General features: G+C 38.7%; 2 protein-coding genes and 1 long non-coding RNA gene across 5 annotated transcripts in view; 1 reads left to right on the top strand and 2 right to left on the bottom strand.

The window, feature by feature from the left end:
* shc3 (SHC (Src homology 2 domain containing) transforming protein 3) overlaps window positions 1-24,004 on the top strand; it is a 26,839-nt gene extending 2,835 nt beyond the window's left edge. For 2 of the 3 annotated variants that reach the window (XM_046066496.1, XM_046066495.1), the window contains exons 3-15: window positions 3,385-3,602; window positions 5,445-6,192; window positions 10,852-10,922; window positions 13,737-13,800; window positions 15,281-15,400; window positions 16,945-16,998; window positions 17,545-17,596; window positions 17,687-17,816; window positions 17,931-18,084; window positions 18,247-18,340; window positions 18,443-18,634; window positions 20,580-20,908; window positions 21,081-24,004. In XM_046066496.1, coding sequence (XP_045922452.1) covers window positions 5,554-6,192; window positions 10,852-10,922; window positions 13,737-13,800; window positions 15,281-15,400; window positions 16,945-16,998; window positions 17,545-17,596; window positions 17,687-17,816; window positions 17,931-18,084; window positions 18,247-18,340; window positions 18,443-18,634; window positions 20,580-20,908; window positions 21,081-21,209 — 2,028 coding nt within the window. In that variant the 5' untranslated portion in view covers window positions 3,385-3,602; window positions 5,445-5,553 and the 3' untranslated portion in view covers window positions 21,210-24,004. The remainder of the gene's footprint in view (window positions 1-3,384; window positions 3,603-5,444; window positions 6,193-10,851; window positions 10,923-13,736; window positions 13,801-15,280; window positions 15,401-16,944; window positions 16,999-17,544; window positions 17,597-17,686; window positions 17,817-17,930; window positions 18,085-18,246; window positions 18,341-18,442; window positions 18,635-20,579; window positions 20,909-21,080) is intronic. The other variant, XM_046066497.1, reaches the window with a different exon arrangement.
* Window positions 16,415-22,215, bottom strand: LOC123981575. Its single transcript, XR_006827792.1, has 2 exons — window positions 20,571-22,215; window positions 16,415-17,833 (listed from the first exon to the last, which is right to left on the bottom strand). It is a non-coding gene; the product is annotated as an uncharacterized LOC123981575 (long non-coding RNA).
* Window positions 23,813-27,613, bottom strand: LOC123981574 (sphingosine 1-phosphate receptor 3). Its single transcript, XM_046066498.1, has 2 exons — window positions 27,419-27,613; window positions 23,813-26,935 (listed from the first exon to the last, which is right to left on the bottom strand). Exon 2 carries the CDS (start codon window positions 26,856-26,858, stop codon window positions 25,713-25,715), a length of 1,146 nt encoding a protein of 381 aa, XP_045922454.1. The 5' UTR covers window positions 26,859-26,935; window positions 27,419-27,613; the 3' UTR covers window positions 23,813-25,712.

The following is a 27,613-nucleotide window of genomic DNA, read 5'->3' as shown; positions in this document are numbered from 1 at the left end:
AAGGCAAAGGAGAGGGGATAATGGTACATCCAAAATGGTGATTTTACATAGAGTGAACTTCATGGACAATCCACAGACTTCATAATTTTCTGGATTCAATATGACATTTTACGACTTCTAAAGCAAGTTCTTTGTATCCGGTAAATGTTGTCACAGCTGTATGTGATTCCCTGTGCTGTGCATCCATGTTCCTTTTCTTTCTTCTAGTTCTACCCCAGGAGTGCTACAGCTGATTGCTGAATTAGGTCAACAATTTCTAAATTAAGTTGGTATACAAAATAGATGCAAATGTGTGTAAGTAGAAAGACAAGTGGGAATGTGATACAAACACAACTCAAGCAGAGAGTTTACCTGAAATTCAATGTGAATTGAAACTCGTTTTCTTAAAATGGTTTGAATAATACCTATTCAAACAACAAACAAAGGGTGGCCATAGCTCACTCACTGTAGAATATATGCAAGTGTTTCTTGGCAGTCCTAATGAATCCATTTGTTTGCAAGTTTTTGGTATGCAAGCCAAAAGTATATTTTCTGATTTGGCTGACTTTGCACAACAACACCTCAGGATGACCTTAAGAAACCATTTTGCTTCTCAAGGTTGCTCACTTGGAAAACATAAACAACCGCAAACATAATAGACAGCATATTTATCCAAGGTCTGCAAGACATAAAGTAAGTTTCCCTTAATAATGGTATGGTGACCAGATTATGGAGATGTGTTGGACGATAGCCCTCTCCACAGAATTAAGGAAAAATTCAATTTAGGTGGCTACCTGGCTGCAAAAATGACAGAGCAGATAACCACTCCCCCTCCACCACCAGCTCTTCCATCAAGTGTGAGCAATAAGCAAAAGGCAGATGATCTTCACTTGCTTGCCGCTCTTTACATCCAAAAAGCTTGAGAGTTTTTGATTTACAGTATAACTGCCATTAATAAATAGGGCTGTGTGATATAACGACATACATTGTATTGCCAAAAGTTTTGGGACACCCCTCCGAATCACTGAATTCAAGTGTTCAAATCACTTCTATCACCACAGGTGGATACAATTGAGCACCTAGGCATGCAGACTGCTTCTACAAACATTTGTGAAAGAATGTGTCTTTCTCAGGAGCTCAGTGAATTGTGAATTGAAGCATGGTACTGTGATAGGTTACCACCTGTACAATAAGTCCATTTGTGAAATTTCCTCACTACTAAATATTCCACGGTCAACTGTTAGTGGTATTATAAGAAATTTGAAGCGATGGGAACAACAGAAACTCAGCCACAAAGTGGTAGGCCACTGCAGAGTCAATAGCTACAGTGCTCAGGGGTGGAAATTAACTTTTTGGCTCACCAAAGCCAAAATAATAACTTGCCTTTTTATGTCACGTAAACATTTGTTTCAGTACTTTTAACAGAGATAATAAGCATTACTATATGTATTGCTATAAAATGTACTTAAGACATATCAGTAAATTGTTATATAAACTTTCAAGATGCTTATTAATCATTCAGCTTAAATCTCATTACTGCTCACTCTTAATCATGCTTTATCATTCAACTTAAACCTCCTCATTAATTAGTTTTATTTTATGCTCTGCTTCAGCCCCCCCCCCCCCTATATTTATTAAACTTTCATATAAAGTTTATCACTGCTATAGGCCTAATATTAATTGTAGGTTGTTTTCATTTATTAAATCTTTGTGCAAGAAAAACAGTATACGTTGGTCTGTAATTTATTAATGCTAAGTACTAATAAAAACATCACAACCATTCATGCACAAAAATGACTGTAGGTTGTAGTTTTTACTCACACGTAGTAAATCTTTTTTCTGGTTCTCACGTATCTCTTGTACAAATGCATGTGAAATACTCTGTTGTCTCTCGGGTGCTGTGAGCTGTTCTACATGCTGCCACTGGCTTTAACGGAGGGGAACGTAGCAAACAGCGGAAAGCAAGGAAATATTTTAACGGGGGGATACTGGGAGAGAACGGTAAAATACGGGAGAAGCCCGGGGGAAACGGGAGGGTTGACAGGTATGCACATTGTAGTGGTAACTAGCTAGCTAAATGCTAAAAACACTCCAGGGACTCCAACACGACTTGACGGCTCCTGACCCCGACTTCAATCCCCTAACGCCCACCCCCTTACATATATCGTACCGAATAGTTTACCCGCCAATGTGGCGGGTAGCCTTCCAACATTTGGCCGCCAAACGCAAAATCTACCCGCATTTGGCACTTGGCGGGTGTTAATTTCCACCCCTGACAGTGCTCCAAATGTCGTGTAGCCTTCACATTAGCTCAGGAACAGTGCATATAGAGCAGGGGTTCTTAACCTTTCTGGCAGTCCGACCCCTTTTTGAAGTTGAAAATATTTCGCGACCCCCCCCCCACCACCTCCACGGATCAGACAGAATGCGTTTTTTGCAGTGAGAGGCACCTTTAAAAATTTTTTTGTTTTGGCAGTCCTGCACGCTATTAATGCATCCTGCGCCTCGTGTTTTGGCCGCCTACTGCGCCTTGAGTTTTTGAATGAGCGCTCTGAGCACACGGAGTTGAAAAAAATTCAACTCGTGGCCGATGTCATTCGCGTTTTTTTCCCCATTGTCCAATCTAATGAATGGAGAGACGGGCAGTTGTGCTGACGGAAGTTTACAGTTACTTGAATTGTCCCGGAGACTGCAACAAAGTGTCCCTGACTCATCCTAAAATACGACTTAAACCGACCATCATCAAGATGAAGCTTCTGGACCAGCTGGTGTTAGCCTACTACCAGTGGTGTCTCCTCTTTCTGAGAGTCTCATGTGCCCACACAGATCTTCTTCTGCATGTTTGTACACCTCACTGTACAAACTGTATTGTCATTATGGAATATTACCGTACTTTTACAAGGTAGTTATTTACTGCTATTTTACAGTATTTTTCTGGCGCCCCAGCTGCCGGAATATTTCCGTATTTTTACGAGTTAGTTATTTATTGTTGTTTTGCAGTATTTTTCTGGCGCCCCAGCTGCCGGACGTTTTTTTTTTCAGAACGTTTTTTCACAGAATTTTTTTAACAGTGTATACATATGATATTTGCATACATGAGGTCATTCTAATAGTAAAATCAAATAAAATAGACAAATATTGTCTTATCTAACCATATTTGTCAACCCAAAATACATTTGTTGTTTTAGTACATTTGTGCTATCTACCCTTATATATATATGTAAACAGTAAATTACTAATTAAATGTGTTAGTTTTAACTGTTCACATGAATATGTGTGTGTGTGTGTGTGTGTGTGTGTGGGGGGGGGGGGGCTGATAATGGTGATAATCCAAATCATGGGGGTGGCATTTTTACTTGTAATTTCTTGCCTGGATATGTTTCTTGTTTCTTATTTTGTTTACAGAACATTGTCTTGTTACATTATGCAAACATCTCAAATCTGAGGGGGTCAGTCGAGAGAAAACGAAATGTACACCTGCGTCTGGAATGGTCTCTTCCACTATTCTGCAAGCCTCCCCTGAATGAGTCATCGAGCTGGCTGCTCATTGGATAAGACCATGCGATCCCAAGGGATTGCCTTGCAGAGGTAGAAAGGCCTTGCTTCCATTCACAGAAACATTGGTATGCCAGCCTGCTATTTCATTCACATAAAAGACTAAATATTGCATGTTTTTTTGTGCTCTGCGTTTACTCACCTTTGTCTTTTTGCCTCCTCTTTTGATTTGCGAGGGCCTGGCTTTTCTTCCCAGCTTTTGTGTTTGCCTTTTTTTCTGAGGAGAGAAGGCAGACGTGCTGTCTTTTTTTTTTCTTTCTATATTTGCCAGGCAGGAAAGAGAGATGTTGGGAGGGACTGCAGTGCGAAATCTGCAGCAGAGTGAGAGCGGAAGCTGCTTATGAATGAGTGTCAGTCTCTCGGCTTTGCTAGATGCTCCTGAGGACATTTTACATGAATGGTGTCTGGCTGTGTGCTTTCCGCTACCGGGGAGACAAAAATGCTTCATTGCTGCTGGTTTTAAGGAGACTCGTGGGCTATTTCTTTTATGCTTTTGGTTGTTTCATTGACTCCTCCGCCTGAGAAACATGTCATTCATATTGTTGTTTTTTTGAGTTGCATCATTCATGTAGTTCAACTTGGACAAATTGCTGGGTATTTTAGAGATTGTATCTGCTTCCTAGTTATGAACTGAATGTTTTAATCCTTTGTTGCAGAATACTGACAGAGAATTAGTGCTACACATTAGACAAATTGTCTCTAAACAATTGTATGGAAGAAATTCATTTTTGCATTACTGCCTGATTATAAATATTTTGAGAAATGTGTATTAACTAATCATAGATTTTTGAAAGTACATAATGGAGAAACAGGAGTCTGTCCATATTCTGCAGCTATAATAAATTAACATGGACAATATATTAATGATATTGCGTATTTCTGGTCATGCTAAAATGTGTTGTTGCTTACAATGATTTATAGAGGTCTCTTTTACATCCTTTAAGGAAAGTGACATATTTGGGAAACATTTAAATAGAGTGAATGTTAAATGTTCTTGAATCAAAGATGTATGTATTTTTTAGAGAAGATTTTGGCTTTCAGATTGTAGTTGCCAATTAAATGGATGCTAGTTTGCATTACCTATTTAATTTATTTTCCCCTCTGTGATTAGTTTATCGTGTGTTTCAGACTTTTGTCCCAACTTTTGTCGGTTCCATCCATTTTGTAAGATGCGAATTGTGTATAACATGAATTCAAGCAAATAAGTGTGAATAATTATGTCACAGTTAAGTTAATTAATCAATCTTCCTCACGTTCTTCATTTCTTTTTCTCAGAAAAACAAATAGGAAGGACAGAATTGCAGAGAATAAATATCAGACTGGGGAATTTAAAAATTGATTGGTTCTAGTGTGCTGTAAGTGGGAGGTTTTTTCCCCCCTCCGACAGGAAGTGATTTGCAGTGTTCAGCAAGCCTTTTGTTGAGAAGGTTTTCTCAGATCAGTGAGTCATGCTTTAGCTCTGAGCCGGCAGGCAGGCAGCAGTCAGTAGAGAGTATTTGCTCTTCCCTCGCAGTATCCGTGATCATCGACAACATAGACCTTCCTCTGTTCTCTTAGTTTTTGGATTTTTGAGGCTAGAAATCAGCAGCAGCAGCAGCAGCATCACCGCTGGAAACCAAACAAGCTGCCCCACAACACTGGCAGCCTTTTAGAGACCTTTTTCTCTCCATCCTCTTCTTCTGCCTCAATGCTGGATTGTGTCTGTATATTTCCCACTGACGGATTGGATTGCTGCTCTGGATTTCATTGAGAGCAGATTGGACTTTGGCGACAGCAGCAGCAGCAGCAGCAGCAGCAGCAGCAGCTCAACACAACCACCACTGTAACCTCTATAGAGAAAATTACAGTCAGGTGGCCTGTGTGTTGCTAAAAGGCATTTTGCTGCCTGTACCGCTGCTGCTATGTTACAGGAGAGGGTAATCAGCACGGCTCAGCCACGTCTGCCAGCACACTTGTGAAAGAGGCAGGCTGTGCGTGTCGGTTGGTGGAGAGAGGGGAGAGAGCAAGAGAGAGAAGGGTATGCTTCACCGTACCAAATACAACCGCTTCAGGAATGAGTCAGTAACATCCGTCGATGAGCTTCTCCACGGCCTGTCCATGAACCCCAAGGTCTCGGCCACCCCCCAGTCTGCAGCCGAGACATCTTACACACCCCCGACTGAGGTCCAGTCGTCCTCCACCACCTCTGCTTCCAGCACCCCCACCAGCCACGGCTCTGACCACCTGGAAGATGGAGGCACCACCCTCTGTACCCTCATCAACAAGGTGTCCGGCCTGAAATTCAGCAACTCGGGCAGCTTGCTGGGCATCAAGGGTCTGCCCTCGGCTGTCAAGGACCTGGCTGTGTCTAAGCTGCAGGTGGGTGGGGGATCGGGCTCAAGCAGCTCCAGTGGCCCGAGCCCCAGTGCAATGACAGCAGCAGCGGCAGCAGCCTCTGGTGTGGGCGGCTCTCTGTGCAGCTCGGCCTCCCATTCAACTCCCTGCTCGCATCTGGAGCCAGCCGTCAGCATGAGCAAGAAGAGCAGGCTGGATGAGCACCAGCCGGGCAGAGAAGACTGGAATCCAGGTGGAGGTGGTGGACTGGTGAGCAAACCCTCCAGAGGGTGGCTACACTCGAGCGAGAAGATCGCTGGTCCAGGAGTGACATACATTGTGAAGGTTGGTGGTCTCTCTGTCTCCCCTGTCTCATTTCTGTTTTTATCCTGTCTCTCTTTTCCATTCTTTCCCCATTTTCTCTTTTTTTCAATGACTCAAGCTTAGCTACCTGCAAGCGAGGATAAAGGAAAGATAATGTAGTTTCATCGGCACATCACAACGTGCCCTTGAGAGGGTTGTCTGAGTGAAGGAGCAGCGACCAGAAAATAGTCATTGAATAATTCAGAAAATAGAAGGTCAGCATTGGAGGGAAAAGTAGGGGATATATCTGTGATGGGAAAACAAAAGCATTAATTATTAGTTTCATTTTCAGCATGCTGTAACAATTTCAACTTATATTGTATTTCTGTGCATGTGAAGCTGCAGCGTTATGCTTTTGTAACCATGGTGATGTTTTATTTCTGAACATTGTGCATCTGTATGAGCTGTACGGCCGTTTTAGCTCGCAGATAGTGAAATGGTGGAATAGGAAGAAAAAAAAGAAGACATACAGTGCATGTTTGTCTCATCACATCTGTATCTCATGTTAATGTTCAGCCATCATACATCATTTAAAGGAACACAAGTTGGCGCACAACTACGAGAGCTGTGAATGTCATCATGCTGGCAATGAGTCACTAGCATTAGGAGTGATGATGCTGAGCCCTGGCTCTTCAAGGTGTAAAGAGAATGGAAAAAACTGGAGCAAACCATTTTCACTGAAACCATAACGTAGAAGTAAAGTGTGCATGTGCCTGAACGTGTAATCTTTTCAGTCTTTCTTTCTCTTTCTAATTTGTGTACAGTAAACAAAAGGCAAGATGTAGTTTTTTGGAGGGGGGCTGAATGAGCATACTGAACAGCAATGCTGTTGAACAGTATGACTGTCATCATATGACACCTACTACAACTTGCCTGAACAAAGCCTACAGTATCTGTGACCAGCATGACATTCCATTAACTGCATTAAGGACGGGAGCGCTTATTTGTCCAGTCAATGCTGCTGAAAGCATCCACACTGTGAGAGGGGAAATGGGTCCGGTCTCTGCAACCCCACCCTCTGCTTTTCCTGTGGTTTGAGTCCTGTGTGTATTGAGTTCAACATGGTATTATGCTCACAGCACTTTTAATTAGCGTCATGTGGTCACTCCTCGCACATCATGCACCATTACTCTAAAGGGACATTGATTGACAGTGACACTGTTTACACCCACACTTTTAGCCCATGGTAGCTATGTATTTATGCAAAAAAACAAAACACACATTCAGTCCAGATTTTGTCCTGCAACAAATAATCAACAAATGTCCTAAAATGAGCAAAGAAACAGAACAATAAAGCTCCATAGAGCTATGGGGAAATGTGGATTTAGGTGACAACTCTGTGGATTCATCACTACTCGTGACACTTTTCACAGACAAATAGCCATGTGATACATTGTTGAATATTTAATTTTAGTAATTGCCATCCTTTTTACATTGATTAGTATATTGTAATTACTTTCTGCTCATGTCGTTAGCCATGCCTGTTTATCATGCTTATTTGGTACAGATATTTCTAGTTATTCATTACATTACATTTATTCATGTAGCTGACGCTTTTATCCAAAGCGACTTACAATTGCTATACATGTCAGAGGTCGCACGCCTCTGGAGCAATGATGGGTTAAATGTCTTGCTCAGGGACACAATGGTGGATGGGTCACAGCAGGAATTATTCAACATTTATAAATACTCATTTCATCAGCCTATTTTATTTAGCCTGTTTGTTGAACACATGCTTTATCCTCTAGTCCTTCTGTCTAGACTGTATACAACTGGACTGTATATGATACAATGTGTCTAAAGTAACAGCTGTACACATTATGGAACAAGTTTTTGTGACATCTTTAACCTGAGTTCAGCCAAGTGATATGAGAGCCAAGTTTTATGTTATGTATGTAAAATAAACTAAATGTTTTAATTTATGAGCCCATTTTAACTCCAGTAAGCAACAACTGCAGCCAGTATGATATATGACTGATATATGATAAAGGCCTTTGCCTGTTACAAAGCCAGTACTCTGTATGTGTCTGCTATTTATTAGATCATTTATGGGCTGGCCTCCCTTTTCCTACTGAATTATTTGAAGTTCAGTTTTCCTGTGTGAACCATGTTCTTGTTTGTTGTACAGCATAAGATAAAAATGTCTTCATGTTGTGCCCCAGAATAGTTCTCTACTAATTTTAGAACTATTTGATATATTTTTGGCCCTGCTGAATTGTGCGCTTCAAACTCACTGTTCTAAAATTAGATTACATTAAAAATGTGCAAACGTCATGTTGACAAAATGGAATTTGTTTGCTTGTACTTACAAAACACTCACTGGAGAGAAGGGGCCTCATAATATGAAAGTTATGATTCTAATAACTTATCTCTGAACAGGAGTGGAAGTAGGAACGTTAGTGTGTCTGGATGTCTGCTTTGTTTACAGCCAGATTATGAATGTGATTCTGATAACGATAGGAAGTCATCAGCACAAAATGTTCCCAGTCAGTGCAATATTAATCAGAAGAGGTGTTGTAATGTGAGTAGGTGGTTTTATGGGATCGGAGGACTACAATCACCTCATGTGGCATAGTAACACACTGATGCAGTTTCCAAATCATTCTGAACAAGCATTGACTTAATATTTTATTCCAACTTTGAGTCAGAGTCCTGCTAGATGTTTCTATTTTAACAAAAAAGTAGACTTCACTCATACCAGCAAGTTTATGAAAGCACATTGGACATATGCACGGGTTTAGGTCTGCTTGCAACTCTTATTTTCACGTGCACAAGCAGACGAAGGTGGGGTGAAAGGATAATAACTGAAATTACCAATTTGATATTCAGTCACATCCCTTACATATCCATTTATTAGATCAGGGTGAGACTTAAATTAAAATAATTTGTACTCAGTGTGTTTTGTGCTGACTGGATATTAATAGTGGATATCACAGTGACCAACTCAAAGACAACACATCCTGTGACAGTACTTAATAGTGATGAACTTAGCCAGAAAGTGAACGATTTCTCTGGCAGGGGTAACATTTTTTTAAACGTTTTACAGTCACAACTTCAATGTCTTTGTTTTTGTCCAAAACTGTTGCAAATTGGCAATCAGAAAAGAATTCAAGCAAGATTTATTGTAACACATTTACAGACTTGTAAATACAGGTTCACTTGTCTTTTGGTAACGTCACTGTATTTGTGTGTGGGTTTTTTGAGACTCCCCTCCCATGACACAATTCACAGTTTTAGTAGCCAATCACATGGCAATCTTACCAAGATTGTATGTATGTTTGAAATGAGAGCAAATGGTTAAATATGGATCTTTCACAATGTGGCCATAGATATTGGTCTGAAAAGCTTTAGTTTCATAGCAATTCTAATTTCTAATTCTAATTCTAATGCATGCATACATTTTAAAATCAAAATAAGTTGCCTAAAGTGCTTTGCGATTGACTTAACTAAACTGTCCTGGCACAAGGGGTTAGGATCAAGTTAACCTGCCATGCTGCAGATTAGTGACAGGACTTTAGTTGCCATAGTAACAGACAGATTTTCAGTAATTCTGGTTTCTGCTGTATTTGTGTATTTTAATACACTTAGAATTGCTATGAAACTAAAGTTTGTAAAGACCATTTTAGACCTATATATACGGCCACACTGTGAAAGATCCATAGTTAGCTCTCATCTGAAACAACATACAAACGGTTACATGATTTAACATTTTGCAGAGAATATAAGTTGAAAGAGACAGACAACAAATTTTTTATTGTTATACAGTAGCTATAAGCAATTTTTGTCTCATTTCTGACACACAAGACCAATGATCCAGATCGTCATCCCACATTTGTAAGCTTTTTAATCTAACATGTAGGGCTGGGTGATATGTCCAAAAACATTTCATACCATTCGATAATTATCACAATAAAAGTCAAATCATTATTTCTTTCAAGTTTAAAGGCTGATATTGCTGCTGAGTAAAAATTGAAGAAACCAGATGGTTAATTGTGTGGTTAAACAAAAATTCTTAATGGTCAGAACATGACAAACACTTGATCCCAAACAGTGGATCACTTCACAAATCTGAGGTGGAACATTGAAAACAATTATGGTGAAAACTTTTTTTCAAAAAATAATCTTTTTTTCACTCCCTTTTCCTCAACAAAATAAACATCTTAATAGAAAAATTACATGCTAATTTGTCCATGATTCAAATGAATTAAATCAAATTATCAAATCATTTATTGACAATAAGTTGTTATATTGTTATTGAGAAAAAATTATATTGTGATAATTATTATTGTTTTATTGCCCAGCCCTACAAACATGTCGACACACTTGAGCTTATGACAGTAATGTGACATAATTCTTCAGTCTGCTTTTAAAAATCATGCACGTCACTGTTGTGACGGAACTCCAGAGTTTTGTGGTTTTCCTTTCTGAAATAAGTCCCTGGTTTCTAAATATTAATTTAATATTGTAATGATTTGGTATACATTAAAGGATTGCCGTATTTTGGATTTAATTTTTGGATTAGTAACAAATCCCGTGTGTTTTTCTGTACATGATGATGTGTTACTCATGAACATCTGAATATAAGCTTTAACATCTTGTTGAATATGTATTTCACACAGTTTTCACCTTTTTTCTTTCCAGTATCTGGGCTGTATAGAAGTCCTTCGGTCAATGAGATCCCTGGATTTCACCACAAGATCACAAATTACAAGGTATGTTCACACTTGGTTTCTCATTTTTCAGCATTCACTAGATTTGTCTTTATCTTTATTGCTTATACCCACAAACAACATACGCGTAAGACTGACGTATATTTGTTCACAGTAAAGACTAAATATAATGAATTACAATACAAATCATGTCAGGGTTTTTTAATAGGCATAAACATTTTCTTGTATCAATATTATAAAATTATATAATGCCTCTTGACTTTAGTTTCACTGTAAACAATTTAATGTGAAAAGATATATTAATTTGTGTAGAATTGGAAGATTAAACTATCTTATCTGATGAAATTAATTATCTTGTATAAAAGTTAATATGCCTCCTACAACAAGTACAACACCATCATTCAATACAAAATGAACCATGTTAACTACCCGTTGTAAGGGGCAGTCTGGACCCAGTTTCATATCTGTTTTGTCTTAACCTGTCTACTGTAAAAGATCTGCTTACACTACAGTCAGTTACCTTTCCATCAAATGTTATATTCCACTAGCCTAAACTTTGTTGTGATGAATAAACTACTGATGAATTAATGTAAGACTGAGTCTTACATGCCCTTTCATGTATCCATACCAGTGAAATCCAGAAAACTGTTCATACTGGGTCTAAAACAAGACACTAATTTTTAAATGAAATTGTACAAATTCAAGCTACCTATATGTTCCTACCAGGTTTTGAGTCTGTTTATAACTTGTGTACTTCAGCAAATACACAATGGTTATAGCGACTAAAAGACTGACAATGAGGTCTCTATAGCTTGTCCAGGCAAAAAAAAAATAGGAGCAGAAACATAACAAGAAGAGCACAGGAAAAACAGCAGAAAACATAGAGTAAAGCAAAGACAGAAATAATTACCAGAAATTAGAAGAGAAAAATTATTGAATTTGATGCATTGTTACTGCATTGTAAGTCACTGAAAATGTTTTAGTGTGTCTAAATTAAATATAGTTTTTCTGTATTGTTGTCTGTGCCCAAATGGCTCACATTATAGCTCCCTTTAGAAATGAATACATTTAGTTTTATCTATTAATACCCTTTTTTCCCTTGAGAAAATCACTGCTCTGTCATGCTTTACCAGATATAAACGTATACTTACAAGCATAAACTTAGGTATCAGTATTACTAAGCTTCTATCTGCAATCCATAATATTTTGATATTATATGTATTTAGAATACATTTAGGGATCACAATTTCTTTGCATGGAACTTTCTGTGACTCTGTATGTATATTTGAAATTATTGACCAATGTGCAGTGAGGCACAGGCCAACAGTGAATCAGTTTGTGTCATGTCCACTTTTATGCTTGACTTCCTGAAGTCAGTCCAGACTAATGTTAGTTTGCAAGGCCACACAGCGGTAGGCTCTCTTTCTCTCTCTCTCTCTCACTGTGTATGTGTGTTTCTGTCTCTAATAAAGAGAGAGATAGACAAACACAGAGATAAAGCTATGTCTGTTGCTATTTTTAGATTTCTCCTTTTCTAAAAGAACCTACTGCTGTGTGTGATTTATCCAGGTAGAAAGGATACAAAAATTAACATTTCTGTTACTGTCATGAAACCAATATTCACTTTGTCTCAGAGGGGAATTTGACTTTTCTGCATCAAAGCAGCTCTATCTTTAGCCGCTATTTAATCCACACATTCATGTCTTTTGCATAAATATTTCTGTGTTCACTTCACATCCTAAAGACAGTTTTAGATTTCACTCTGATGTGTAGCACTATATACCAGATACAGCTGCATGATTACAAGAGGTTCAGTGCATTTGTAATATTCCCTATGGCACAATATAAAACACTCTAGACTACATATTATAACTATACTAACTATAATTATATTGACTCAGATCTCTTGTGGCCAAGGTTATTTAGTTTTATGTGTAACAACCTGTAGAGTTCATACTGTTAATACAATGTCAATTTCTACAATTTCTTTGTGTAGTGTATTTATTTATTTGTTTTTGTTTCCTTGTATATGTAAACTTTACATCTAACATTCCTGAATAGTCCAGTAACTCTCAAATCAGACTGCAAAAATGTAACAGAAGAGAAAAAAAACTGTTTGTAAAAAAAACCAATATAAAATCTGACAACATTCCCTATACACGTCGAAAAATCTTTAAAATATATATTTTTAGTTTTGCTTTTCAAGAGTTAATTTCTCTTTTAGTAAGAATCATGATAACTGATCAAGGAATAGCCTAAATTTAGGAAAATATTTTAAGCCAAGCTAAAGGTGTGGCTGTAGGAATCACATTTCATTTGATCGGTCCAGAGTTAAATGTCTCAACAACTACTTAATAGATTACCATAAAATTTGGTGCAGATGTTGGTGCAGAGATGGTCCCCAGAGGATGAATCCTACTGACTTTGGTGATATTCTGACTTTTCATCTACTGCCATCATCTGGTTTAAATGTTTAATTTGTCCAGTTCTTTCTGACCAAATACCTGCAAATCAGCCTCAGCTGTACTTGTACTTGTGTTGAGTGCTAATTGGATAACGTTAGAATGCTGAACATGGTTTACATTATATCTGCTAAACATCCACATGCATTGACATTAGCATTTAGCTGAGAGCTCTACTGGGCCAATGTACAATGTACTCACAGAGTCACTAGCATGGCTGTACAATCTTGTTAAGATAACAAAAATAAAATTTTGTTATCATGGCAATTACAAAAATCATTTACAAAATCATGAATAGTAACTGCACAGTCTAACCAATTGCCAAAATAAGTGTGATTCTGTGGCTGTCTATGGTCACCATCTGGGCTTCATCCTCTTCTCACCCTCTCTCTAGGGAAGCTATCAGCCTGGTGTGTGAGGCTGTTCCAGGGACCAAAGGAGCTCTGCGGAAGAGAAAGGTACATGGATGGACAGAGAGGAAAGGAGGGAGGGAGATGGAGTGATCACAGGAGAAGTGATGCCCACACTGAGAGAGCTGAGAAATCTTAATTTAATGTTAGTGAAAGGTACAGTAGAGAGAAAAAGAGGAAACAGCATTAGATATTAATTTACTCTTTCACGTTCTATATATAGCACCGCCTCTCTAAATTATTTTTTCATGTAAAAAGAGAGGGAAAACGGAGGCACATAGCGATTGGAAGAAATGATGAGAAAGAGAGATTGTACTTAGAGAAGAGAGAGGTTGAGGAGAGAGAAGAGAGATGAAGAGGTATGGGACTGTATGTGCGTGGGCGTAGCTCCAGCCCACGATGCATTGCACACCGTGCACAGTGCATAGTGACTCATGTAGTGCACAATATCTGTGATCAGGAGGCTGAGCTAGTGTGTGTGTGTGTGTGTGTGTGTGTGTGTGTGTGTGTGTGTGTGTGCGTGTGCACGTGTGTGCTTGTTTGCATGTTTGTGTGAGCGTCTGTCTTCTGTGTGTGTGCGTGTACATGTTGTGTGTCCACAGTGTTTGAGGAGACTGTATCTGAATGTGGGGTGTGAAATGAAGCATTACTCTGTTCTCTCTAGCTTGTTCAAAATCAGTGCAGACTATTTTCTCTCTCAGAAGAGATGTAAGATATAAGATAATGTTATTTTGGCTGTGTGACAAATGCACTATGGTGACATCAGCTTCATACTGAGAATTTTCACTGGACCTGGCTAATTTATCTGGCCTTTTGCCTCCTCTCTTCTTCAAAACCACCACTCACAACAGTATTTTAAGTATCCCACCCTATTATTAGATTAATTGTTTCTTCTGTATTCATTTACTAGCAGTGAAATTACACTTTAATGGATAATACTCCTTAAAGGAATAGTTCAGCATTCTTGCTTAGGGACTTATTCATCGAGACTTAGTAAATATGAGGCTACAGATTAGCTTAGCTTAGCATAAAGACTGGAAATGGGAAACAACTAGCCTGGCTCTGTCCAAAGACAAAATTAGAGGCTTACCCAGTGCCTCTAAAGCTCAGTACTTAATTTTAGATTTGCAGGAGGTTATTTGCCGGACTATTTTTTGATTGAGCACCGGCAGATACTCCAGGAAGTCACCATGCCTGTGCAAGAAATAGTTAGATATATAACATTTCCATCTGTGAGTTTTAGAGGTGCTGGTAGGTGGATGTTGTTACGCTGGACAGAGCCAGGAAAGCTTTTCCTCTTTTTCAAGTCTTTATGTCAAGCTAAACTAAGCTAAGCAGCTCTATCTGCTAACCGGCTGCTGGCCGTAGATTCATATTTACCGTACTGGCATGAGAGTGGTATTGAACTTCCCATCTAACTCCAAAGAGGATAGCAAATATTTTTCCGAAAACATGTTAAATTATTCCCTTAGATATGATACATAGTAAAATATTTGTGTCTGTCTGTGTTCTCCTCTGATCCTCTCAGCCACCGTCCAAAGCTCTGTCTAGTATCCTGGGGAAAAGCAACCTGCAGTTTGCTGGCATGTCTATTAACCTAAATATCTCCACTAGTAGCCTCAACCTGATGACCCCTGACGGCAAACAGGTCAGTGTGCAACCTTTGTAAAAAAATATAGGAAGAAAAAAGCGGCACCATTGTATTAGACAGTCTGCACAAACCTACCAGCAACCAGTGTTAATTATTGCTCTGCAAAAGTAAGACTTGGCCAGAAATAAATATACCTAAAAAAACATTCACTGAAGAAGGCCATGGAATATGCTTGAAAGCTCAGAGAATAGTGAAGTAAGTATACCCTGCGCTATATGTACAATTTGCATGGGTCAAAAATTTAAAAAGATGAAAAAAGTAATCAGAGATCAGTTGTTTCCAAATTTAGGTTGACGCGATGGAGGAAATCTTATTTTTTAAGTGATAACAGTTTTTATACAACAATGGATGTTTGTTTAAGGAGGTTTATGTAATAAAAGAGCAGTTAAAAGAAGAAGACAAGCGAGAGCACATGACCTCTCCATATTACATTATATTTACATTTACTCATTTGGCAGACGCTTTTATCCAAAACGACTTACATTTGAGGAACAGATGCTGCTAGAATAACCAGAGGAGGTTGGCAACTAGACTCCTGTGTCCTTCTTCAATACTGCCAGCAGATGGTGCAAGAGTAAATAGTTCAACAATTCAAATCCCACATAGTCACTCAAACAAGATGGAATAACATTTCTGATATCAGTTTCTCTGGTGATAATTCAGAGAAGCAGCTGACAAAACACTAAATCTGGGGACTGACCCTGATTCACCCAACCCTTTCTCTCTTCGATCGTAATCTCTGCGTTGTAGCTCAAGAAAGGTTAAATTAAACAAATTGTTTTCCCTTTGTTGACTGTTGCTAACAAGGCAGCAGGCTGGATTTATATGTTAAATGATTATGTAAACAAGCAGGTTCCTGCTGTAGCTGCCTTTTAGATGTGTTTTCAAGCAGGCACTGATGGTTAGCTGACCAAATACTATACTTTTGCTGGATAACAGCCTGTAAATAACATTAAAACAGAAAGTGATTTAAATGTATTAGAAGAAAAATTAACAGTTGGTCAAAAACAATGACATTAACCATGCTGTTTTAATTGTTTTGAGAAATGTGATGAGATGTTTGAGATGTTAAGAAATACAACCAGTCAGTCAAACCACAACTTTTCATTTTTACATTTCTATAGACAACAATTAAGATACACAGTGTTAATTAGTGAGCCTAAGGGTACAGGATTTTACCCCCTGCTCCACTTTTTATGCAAAGCATGTCTTCTGTCTCCAGCTCCATATTTAACACACAGACATAAAAGTGGTATAGAAAGCAAATACATTTCAGAAAATCACAAAATTCAAAATATGTCTTTATAGGGTACTGTTTCAGAAGACTTCCAATATGGCTGCGTCACAGTGTGTTAGATACCAGCAACAGAGTTTTGTCGTTGGGTATAGGAATAAAAGAAATAAACAAATTTCTGATATGCATTTTAAAGTATATATACTGTATGTGTGTAGAATTAATGCATGTGCTTTTGTATCTATCACTGTTTGTATAAAGGGGCATGTGCTAACTAATGTGTACTGTATAATTTTGCTCTTGATAGATCATAGCCAACCATCACATGCAGTCCATCTCTTTTGCATCAGGTGGAGATCCTGTAAGTAACTCAGTCACCTGTGTCAAATTAACTGCCATCTGTAATAATATAATATAATAATAATGAAAACTACTTAATAACAAAAATATATTTTTGCTAATATAATTAACAAATAAGTTTGGCCATGGGAGAAACTATTATTTATCAAAGTTGTATTGTCATTCTATCTTTATTAATTGGAATTTTTTGGAACGCACTTGCAAGAAGTGCATTTACAGTATATATAGTTCAAAGAAGCATGTGTCATTATACTGTGTAACAAATGTTTATACAGTCTAGATTGTATTACTCTTACTGACAATACTGTACATTGTTCACTGAAGACCTGTTCCAAAATATGTTCCCTCTTCAAACATGACTAAATATCCAAATTGTATTACAATATTTATTAGTTATTCTGTATTTGGAAATTATGAATTTTAACCTCCCATCACTGGTATTAAAAGCCAATATGTAATAACCAGAAAATAAAGGTTATTGTATGAAGGTATTATGGTATTTTATAGTTGGAGATTATTACAACAGTTGTAATGTATCTTTTTTTAGGACACAACAGATTATGTTGCCTATGTAGCAAAGGACCCCGTTAACAGAAGAGGTAGGTGTTCATGCCTTTAATTCAGACTTGAGTGTATCATATCTCACATGTAAGATGTTCATTAAAATTTGTTTCTCTGGCCCTCGTCAGCATGTCACATCCTGGAGTGCTCTGACGGGCTGGCCCAGGACGTCATCAGCACCATTGGCCAGGCCTTTGACCTTCGCTTCCAGCAGTACCTGCAGTGTCCCTCAAGCAAACCGTCCTCCACACACGACAGGTGAGGTCATAATACACCTAACACTCACAAAAGTACATATTTACTTACACAACCAGACACACACACACACACAGACAGTATTTAATTTCAGGATCAAACCATGTTTTTCCTCAGGGTATTAAACATGGAGGAGTTACCATGGACAGAGGAAGAGGAGGAGTCAACAGAACATCCTTACTATAACAACATCCCTGGCAAGATGCCACCCCATGGAGGCTTCATCGACACCCGGCTGAGTAATCAGAATGCGCCACCAGATGGATCCCAGGTACAACTTGGTTTGTGTATTCAACTTGAACAGAATAACTTTTGTTCTTATGTGGACGCAATCGCAATAACATAATCAATGTTTAATATTTTTTAAATATCAACTAATTATTTCCATTTCTTAATTGAGTAATAACTAATATCTGTGTTTGTATGTCATCAGATGGGCCCAGGTTCAGTAGATCAGACATATTACCAAGGACGGCACTGTGGAGAAAACTGGGGAGATGAAAGAAAGCCAATATTCATACAGCAGGGTAAGAAAATTCATGCTTCCCACCACTTAAACACATAACACATGTTAAATTTCATCAGTTCAACACTGTGGCTATGATTCTTTCTTCAAATGTCTACTGTAGGATCATTTGATATAAGCAGTCTGCCCGAAAGTAAAGGTCAGACACCAAAAAAAGGGGAGATGCCCGCATATGTGAACACTCAGCAGATTGATGCCCAGGTGCTCGCAGCACTCCAGGCAGAGGCGGAAAATGTGACAAAGGGCATGGCAGCTGCAGCCAAAGAGAGCCCACAGAAGGACCTGTTTGATATGAGTAAGTCTTTATGCTGTGTAACGAAATTTCATTTACTATTAGATATGCACCAGTCCAATTGTTTCAGTCCTGTTAAGATTTGGGTGTATCTCCATTCTATGTTAGCTCTCCTAGAAAAATGTTCAAGCCTACTGACGCACAGGTGGTGCATCGCGTAGTACACGTGTAATTGAATTTAATAGATCTGCCCATTGGCCCCTTTATCACTTATGCCAAAACAGGTATTTGAGTCAGTATCGGGCTGCTATCCGATATCAGCCCGATATTGACTCAAATACCTAGATTGGTGCATCCCTTTTTACTGTTGGGCATATGATTTGAATAGTGGATTTGGAAGCAGTCGTTGAGGCTCACCTGTTGAAACACTACAAAGAATCTGAACAGGTTCTTTGCTTTGCCTTTAAAGTAAAGTTGTAAAATTACTTTCTAATCAGAGTTCTTAATTATAGAGGTTTTCCAGCTTTTGTTTCTCAGTGACTTAAGTGTGGCATTATAATAGCACCATATCCGTATGAAGACAATAGGACAGGGTTAATATCAGTGTACAGCTTTATTCCTCCTTTTAAACTTCAACCGTAGCTTTGCTATTATTGTACATGACAGATCAGTTACATAAAGATGTGTGTAACTATGTATGAAGAAGCCATGACACTAATTACACGTGAGCAGTTAACTGTTATTATATGAAATCCAAATCTAGGTTCAGGCGTCCACCTACTGTAGTTCTTCAATTATATTAGTTCCTCTACTAACAAATTGCAGTTCTATATTATAGGTTATGATGATAGGTTATGGTTACGCCCTACCCTTTGGTGGCTACATGTGGCAAACAACACTCCAACACTGACCCAAACTTAACACAGATAAACACCTTTAAAACAACCAAATTAGAGGATTTTTTTAACATAACAAGACGATAAATCAAGAACACCAAAAACACAAGGGCATAATCAGCTGTAGCACTCCTGGTGCAGAATGAGAGGATAGAAGAGGAACATAGACACACAGCACAGGGAAACACATACAGCCGTAACAGTTATGGTATAGTGCTGGAAATGTAATTGACCTATACCAGTCTATCAAAAAAGGGTGCAGATGGCGCAATGGATAAGACAAATTCCTTTGGTGGGAGAGACCCGGGTTTGATTCCCACTGTGACCCATCCACCATTGTGTCCCTGAGCAAGACACTTAACCCATCGTTGCTCCAGAGGCGTGCAACCTCTGACATGTATAGCAATTGTAAGTCGCTTTGGATAAAAGCATCAGCTAAATGAACAAATATAATGTAAATAAGTTAGTGCCCTGTGGAGTTGTCTTGTAAACAACATTTTGCATTCTGTGTTGCTCACCAAAATATGTTGTGTTTATCCTTTAGGTCTATTAAATGTGTTGAGTCTACCGCCTTCTTCATAAAGCATTTATAAATTTTTACGTTTCTCGGTACATTACTGCCACCTGTCGATTAGTGGAATAGCGTGAAACCATTGGCAGGAATGTGTAGTGCATTCCAGAGACAAACTAAACGGGTACCATTCTTATATACGTTGCTCCATAGCACTACTAGTGGTCGAAAACTTCACAGGGTACCTTTTAAAAAGTGTCCATTACTTGGGGAAAAAGTGAGAAAGGAATGTCATGCAAAAAAAAGACCATAGTCAGATTCTAATCGAGGATGTTACATCTATAATGATAATAATAATAATAATAACAGTGATGATCCAATTACAATTTTTTTATCATGATGAAGAAATCTGAGAACACTGTGCTCAAGCTAAAGCAATGATAACTTGAAGAGTGATTCCGAGAGACATATTCAGGTTTTCATACTAACTATTATAGCAGCTGGTCTTGACAGCTGTAGGATGTCAAGTAAAAAATTGTGCTACAGATTTCCTTCCTCTCTTAATTCACCTTTTTTTTGGCACCACCCTTACCTATACCAGAGCCCTTCGAGGATGCCATTCAGTCGCAGTCCCATCCACCGTCCCAGGGGCAAGCCCAGTCCCAGGTGCCTTCTGGTCTTCACAAGGCAGCATCCGTGGACAACTCGAGCCCTCTTCTTGTGCGCTCACTGGCCTTCCGGGCACAGGAGGAGCTGGAAGGCCAAACATGGTACCATGGCAAAATGAGCCGCCGTGACGCTGAAAAACTGCTGAAAGAAGATGGGGACTTCCTGGTTCGTAAAAGCACTACCAACCCAGGGTCCTACGTTCTGACGGGCATGCACAATGGACTTGCCAAACACCTACTGCTTGTGGACCCTGAGGGCACGGTAAGATTAAAGTGCTTGTGGAGTGTGTTTCAGGGAGATACTGTAGATAAAAATGACTGAAGGTCTCAGTGAGCAGGAATGCATAAAGTGAAAGATTTTTCATAGTGCAAGTAAAAATTTAACTTCTTATTAGGCCAAAACAGACATATAACATCTGTTTCTTTTTTCAAAGGTACGGACAAAAGATCATATATTTGACAGCATTAGCCATCTTATTGGCCATCACCGTGACAACAATCTGCCGATTGTGTCAGCTGGGAGTGAACTGTGTCTCCTACAGCCCGTTGGAAGGAAACAGTGATGCTTGCAATGCCTGATGGAAATAGGAAGCTCTGGACAGTCTCTCCTACCATCCTGAAACTTGAAGATGAAACATAAAGAGAAGATGCTTAAAGGCTCTATGCGCTGACAGTGTTGTGGGGAAATTGGCCCGTGGTTACTCTACTTGAGGCACTGGAAAGATTTGTTTAAGATAAAAAACTTATTTATAGAACTGTTATTATTTTGTTGTGATGACTGAAATGCTATATTTTTGAGAAGACATAGGTGCATTTGGACATAATATCTTGATTTGGTGTTTTAAAAGATAAAAAAAGACACTTGTTCTTGTAGTTTAGATGAAGTGCAAATCAAACCTCAAAGAGGTGTTAACAAGAGTATTTTAGAATAAAAACCTGAAATTTTAGTTTTGTCTGTCAAGCACAACCACATTTATACAGGAAGTGTTGCCTAAGAGGTAGAGGAAACATAAAAAAGTTTGGACAAAAAATGCTGTTTATAATGAATTACTTTAGGGGAAAATGTCCTTTAATCTCACCAATAGTGTGATGGCTGACTCAATTAGTCACTATATGAAATCTGCTTTTATTGGGGATTAGAACTGAATGTGTTTTGCTTTGCAGTAGTCACAGTGTTGGGGTGCAAACAGACATCCTTCATAGTGCTGTCAATGGCTTTAAAGATGAACTTTTTTTAGTATCAAGTATTTTCTTGTGTCACTGCAGTCGCATGACTTAAAATCAACTGTTCTTGTGGACATTGTTCGTAGACCTTGATACCCCTTTATTTGAAAGAGGTGCTTGTGTATGCTGACACTGTAAAAATATTTATGCTTTTCAACCAGTGACTATTTCTGAATTGGTTTTCTCTGGATTCTTCTTTTAGGTGTGTAGTCAATGATTAATTTTGGGGCTTCAGTCATGCAATGGATATTCTCACACTCTTAATCAACATTTTCGGCATTTTTGTTTAGTTTGTTTTGGTGAACTTTTAAAAAGTAATTGTTTGAATTTGAATGATCACAAATGAATAGCACAATCAGAAAGTTAGATCATTTGATCATCTATCTGTGTCAGTTGTACCAAGACGTATTACCAATGTGTTGAGATGTAATTTAGACTTTTTACTTAAGAGACCGGATTAGACACACGCTGAGTTCGCACAGTGCCCACTCAACACAGAATGTTTAATATTAGCTTACCTTCACTTATTGATGTGTGTGGATATCTTATGGCAAGACTACTGTATCGCCACTAGATGTCATCACAGAAATGTGACACTTGTTTGCCCCTGTCAGTCGCACTCACTTCAATTCTCTTGTGTCATCACGTATTAGTAGCAAAGGATGCTGGCTGTGTACAGTACAGGGGGAAATCCAACTCTGTAAGAAGCAAGTTTTCAAACATTGTTGCTTGACAGGTCATTTTCATTTTGCAGTCCACTGTACACAATCGTTCCACAGAACAGTTCACTGTATTTAGGTTATACAGACTGTTTTTCTAGAGTGGGAATCAAACTTTTAAAATGGTTTATAGAAATAGTACACAGCAGTTCTGGCAACATACATTTTAAATGCTCTCATCCTCACTATTGCCAGTACTCTGATGGAAACCAAATGAATGGGGCATTGTATTTGATATGCACTGGACCACTTCAATTGAACCAAAATCAGCATGTGTTCAATGAGTTTGACAAGACAGATGCAATGTAATATAACGTGCCTGTATTTTGCTGCAAGAGGAAGTGTACAGTACATGCATCTCACAACAACACACATTTTGGCAAAGAGCAGTACTGGGATTGTTATGAAAAAATCCAGCACCAGATCCATTTTGGTTTAAGCCGATAAGACTTTCTCTGATTCCTTGTGTCTCTTTGAGCAATGTCCGTTTGCAGAGCAACATATTGGCATTTTTTGAGAGAGTGAAGGGCACATGGGATCATTGAAGTGTTTTTTTTTTGACAGTTATCCACCATTAACCTTTACTTTGTCCAATTTGTGACATAATTTCATCAAATCTAATATCTTGGGAGAAGGAATAATGCTCTAAATTAAAAACAGCGCTATAATAATGTAAAGAATTCTTTTGAGATTAGTCTTTATTTCTGAAGAGCAAATTTGTAGAATCACCTTGGCAAAATGTGCAAAGTTTTGAAAAAAGCATATACAGTATAGCAGGAACAGCTCCATACTTGAATCTCTCTGATGACATGATGATTAGCTGTGTGGCATAAAGAAATTATACAACCAAACATGCTGGGACACAAAAAGAACATGGCTTCTTTCCAAATTTCTGTTGATGAAAATGTGCCTTTTATTTGTACAAATGGTATTTTTGTTTCTCTTACTCTCTCTCTTCAAAGTGCAATAGCTGATTTTCAATGGGGCATGCCTGTTCACTAGAGGTTGTGTTTTAACCTGCTGCGTGTTGCTGCTTGAGACTACCGTTTTCTTTCTATCTGTCTCTTTCTCTCCCTCCCACCCTCTCTACTATATATTATAAATGTATCATTTCCAGATTCTAAATATAAATCTTTGTCAGAGGGAATCACACAGAAACTCGATATTTTGGAACAGGTATAGTAAAAGAAAAAAGGAAATAAAAACAAAGAAACAAGTCCAAATGATGTTTACAGATTTAATCTTTTGGTTGTATGGGTTTATCATTATTCTGTATGACTGTTGGCAATAAAACCGTGAATGTGTAGAACCTCTGTTGTTGTCAAAGTCAATAACATCTTTCACTTTAGTGAGTTTTGAGTTGGTAGTCCCAGCATTTAGCCAGTGTCATCACAGTTTTCTCTAAAATATGAAAGGATCAGTTCATCCAAAATATAAATATAAATAAATTTTCATGTTTTCTCACTTACTTTAGTGATATCTTGCCATGCAAATACTTTTTGTTAATTTGTGCCCAGATTCTGAGATACAAAAATATCCATTAACAGTGTCCTTGTTATTCTGGATAATCCACAGAACACACTGTCCAAAGTTTTAATAGTGGCTTCTTTTGGACAAACAAAGTAGCTGCCATGAAAACAGTTCACAGTGAGGTCTTTGGATTATCCAGAGTAACAAGGATGCTGTTTCTGGGAAGAGATGTTGAATAGTTATTTTTCTCTTCTGTGAGCAGTACAAACAAAAATCCCTTTACCTGCAGAAATCTCAGAGACAGATGTCTCTAAATGTGGATATGTGAAATTAAAACTTCCTGCATGGCTAAATACCACCACAAATAAATGAGAAAGTAACATAAATTTATTAGTGATTTGGATGAATTAACGTTTAAGTTATTTTCTCGAATGAAAAAAAAAACACTGCACATAACAACGCAGAATTGCACTCTTTACTGGGAACATGAGGTGATCCAGGTGAATTATCCTTATATTTAAATTTTTTACACATGACATATTATGTGAAAGCTTATATTTTGCATCATATAAATAGCAGGTAGTGCACTATTCATATTTCACGTGCTGCATTTACATGCCTCTTCCTTCAGTTTACAAGCATCATGCTTTGATACAAATCAGATAAAACACAGATAAACACATACACAACTATTTTAATTTGGTACAAAAAGGAGGACTGAAAAGATTCTGTACTAAACATGCAGCATGTTAAAATTCCTAGGCAGCATTGAGGATATTAACTACCTTTATTAACCAGCAGGTGGAGCTCTGATATCACTTGCAACTACTGATGTTTCTGCATTATCTAATTCTTTGTACAGCGGTAACAAATGCCGTTTGAACGCGATGCTACTGATATAATGAAAAGAGTAGTAGCTTTGACTATTCAGCACATTTTTATCTAATTAACATCACATATGCAATTTATAATGCAGTTTTTATTAAAGTAACTGCACATTGTGATGTAGAATATTACTGAGTAAATACAAAATTACAGAATAGAATACAAAGAATAAATAATTTCATTACACTAATAATTGTCTACAAACATTCTTCATTTCATTATTTTACATAACTATAATTGCACTTTAATTCATTGAAGGTGATTTTTCACTTTTGTTTTACGTGGTCAGGGTGTAACCACAGAGGTACTTATATTTTCTGTCAAGGGTTAAGAGCACCATTTCTTTGCAAATAGTCATTGTCCCGCAAAAACCACTACAAACAATGCATTTTTTCAGATAATCCAATATGTTTGTACATGGCTTATTTTCTCAGCCGAGAAAGGGTTTTATCCTTCAGTTAGCTGTTAAATAACCAAATTTGGAAACACTGGACGGTAATGAAATATGACCTCCACTTAACCTGGAGGTGATATTGAACATTGGCCTCATACATTAATGCATCAGTCTAATCCCAAGTGTCAACATTCCCAATCATGAATGACACAAACTAAATATTAAGTACAAAGGAGAAACCACTGCCAACAATCATCAATCACTCAAATTCCTTTTCGTCACCAATTCAGTCCACTGTGACCACTGCACAGGCCCACAGGACGTTACATTACGACAAACTGACCTTCCTATTGTAGATATCTTGCTCCCTTATTTCAGTCTTTTCTGTCACTCTCAAGGACGGCCTGAGCAGCCCCTCCTGCCACCACCGAGACGTTGCCATGGACCGGGACTGTCTTTTCCTCCTTCTCCAGCTCCTCCTGCCTGGAGCTCTGCTGGTTCTGGTTGGGGTTGTTCTGGCTGCTCCATGACTTGCTCCTGCTGCGGCTGGGCTCCAGAGCCTGCCTGGCTTCTGTGCCGTTTACAGAAGCCTTCCCCCTGTAGCAAATGCCACACACCAGACCCAGGAAGGCCCGTCTCATCTCGCGGCTGGCCAGAGTGTAAATGACTGGGTTCATGGCTGAGTTGAGCACAGCCACCGCAATGAACCAATCAGCCTTGTAGAGAATGTGGCAGCCCTGCTCACATGCCACATCCACCAGGAGCAGGACAAAGATGGGCGTCCAGCAGGCGATGAAGACCCCGACTACAATGATAACAGTGCGCAGCAGGGACATCGCATGCTCAGAGTTTCTGTGCTTGCTCACCTTTTGGCTGCTGGACTTAACAAGGATGTAGATGCGGGCATAAAGGACAGACATGGCTAAGAGCAAAACCATGTAAACTGTAATACAGAAAGCCACATATTTCTTGCTGTAGAGAGGGAGGACTGTGGAGCAATCGGGGAGATTGTCCAGGCAGTTCCAGCCTAGAACAGGCAAAGCTCCAAGAGATATAGCGATCAGCCAGCAGGTCCCTATGAGCAGAAACACTCTGTAGTTCTTGTTGGCATCATAAGGCCTCATTTTTATCATAGTCAGGTGTCTCTCTATAGCAATAGCCAGGAGACTAAAAATGGAGGCGCCAAGTGCTACAAACATGCTTCCCTCTCTGACAAACCAGAGAGCAGGGGAGAGCTGCAGGGTCTTCTCTCCTGACAGGAGCAGGTTGACCAGGTAAGCAACTCCAGCCAGCAGGTCGCACAGCGCCAGGTTGGCGATGAAGAAGTACATGCGGTTGTGGAACCTGTGGTTTCTCCATATGACTACCAGCACAATGAGGTTCTCCAAGACGATGAAGCTGCATATGACAAGGAAGACAATGGTTTTTGAGTCCACAGTGCCAGGGCTTGTGCCAACGCTGGGCCGGTGGTCCAGCTTTCCTGTGTAGTTGTAGTGGAGGAATATCTGAGGATTGATCATCTTCAAAGCACCAGCTCCTGACACTGGATGTCAGAAGTGAGCAAGGAGTCCAGTGTCAGTAGATCCACTGTGTTCAACTGCATTGGAAGATTTGTGCGTGTTATTACAAAAAAGCAGATAATTCATAGTTCAATATTGTCATTATTCAGCAATTCATGTGTTTATTCTGATGGATTAAAACTAAATAAATAAATAACTAACTAAATAATCACCTTTTCCTTAGCATACTCCTTTGGAAACAAGACATCATTAAGACTTGAAAATACCTGCAGAACACTTAAAAAATATCTAGGAAACAAAGTCTACACCTTAAAATATACCATGATGCTAGTACATAGGAATCTTGGACCATTACACAAACTACCAGAACTACAAAAGTGAATATGAATATTTATCTTTGACATGAAATTAGCTTTATTGGTAATCACAATCATCCACTGTAGACATAATCGATTTTACCTCACGGTAAATTATACTTCATAGTTGTAATTAACCTACTTGTGCCGATTCGAGCAGTCTAGTAGCCTAAATTCTCAAATGAGAGCCTTCACACAACTTACCGCAGGATGCTCGCAGTCAGGGTTTAGTCGGAAATTAAACGCACACTGAGAGGCAAACATTTCATTTCTGAGTAGGCTATTCTCCGTGTTTCCTAGATTTGATGCTGAACTTTGATTCCGTCTCCCTCGCTCAATGGGAGAGAGCAGCTCCTCATCTTCACTCACGTCCAGACTCCGGAGTTGTCGGCGTTTGCC

The sequence above is a fragment of the Micropterus dolomieu genome, linkage group LG13 (genome assembly GCF_021292245.1).
Source record: "Micropterus dolomieu isolate WLL.071019.BEF.003 ecotype Adirondacks linkage group LG13, ASM2129224v1, whole genome shotgun sequence".
NCBI classification, from domain to species: Eukaryota; Metazoa; Chordata; class Actinopteri; order Centrarchiformes; family Centrarchidae; genus Micropterus; species Micropterus dolomieu.
The sequence above is the reverse complement of the archived record's forward strand: the minus strand, read 5'-3'. Positions and strand labels throughout refer to the sequence as shown.

Bases quoted from the DNA above. Each gene is read 5' to 3' on its own strand.
- LOC123981574 (XM_046066498.1), bottom strand. From the start codon at position 26,858: ATGATCAATCCTCAGATATTCCTCCACTACAACTACACAGGAAAGCTG.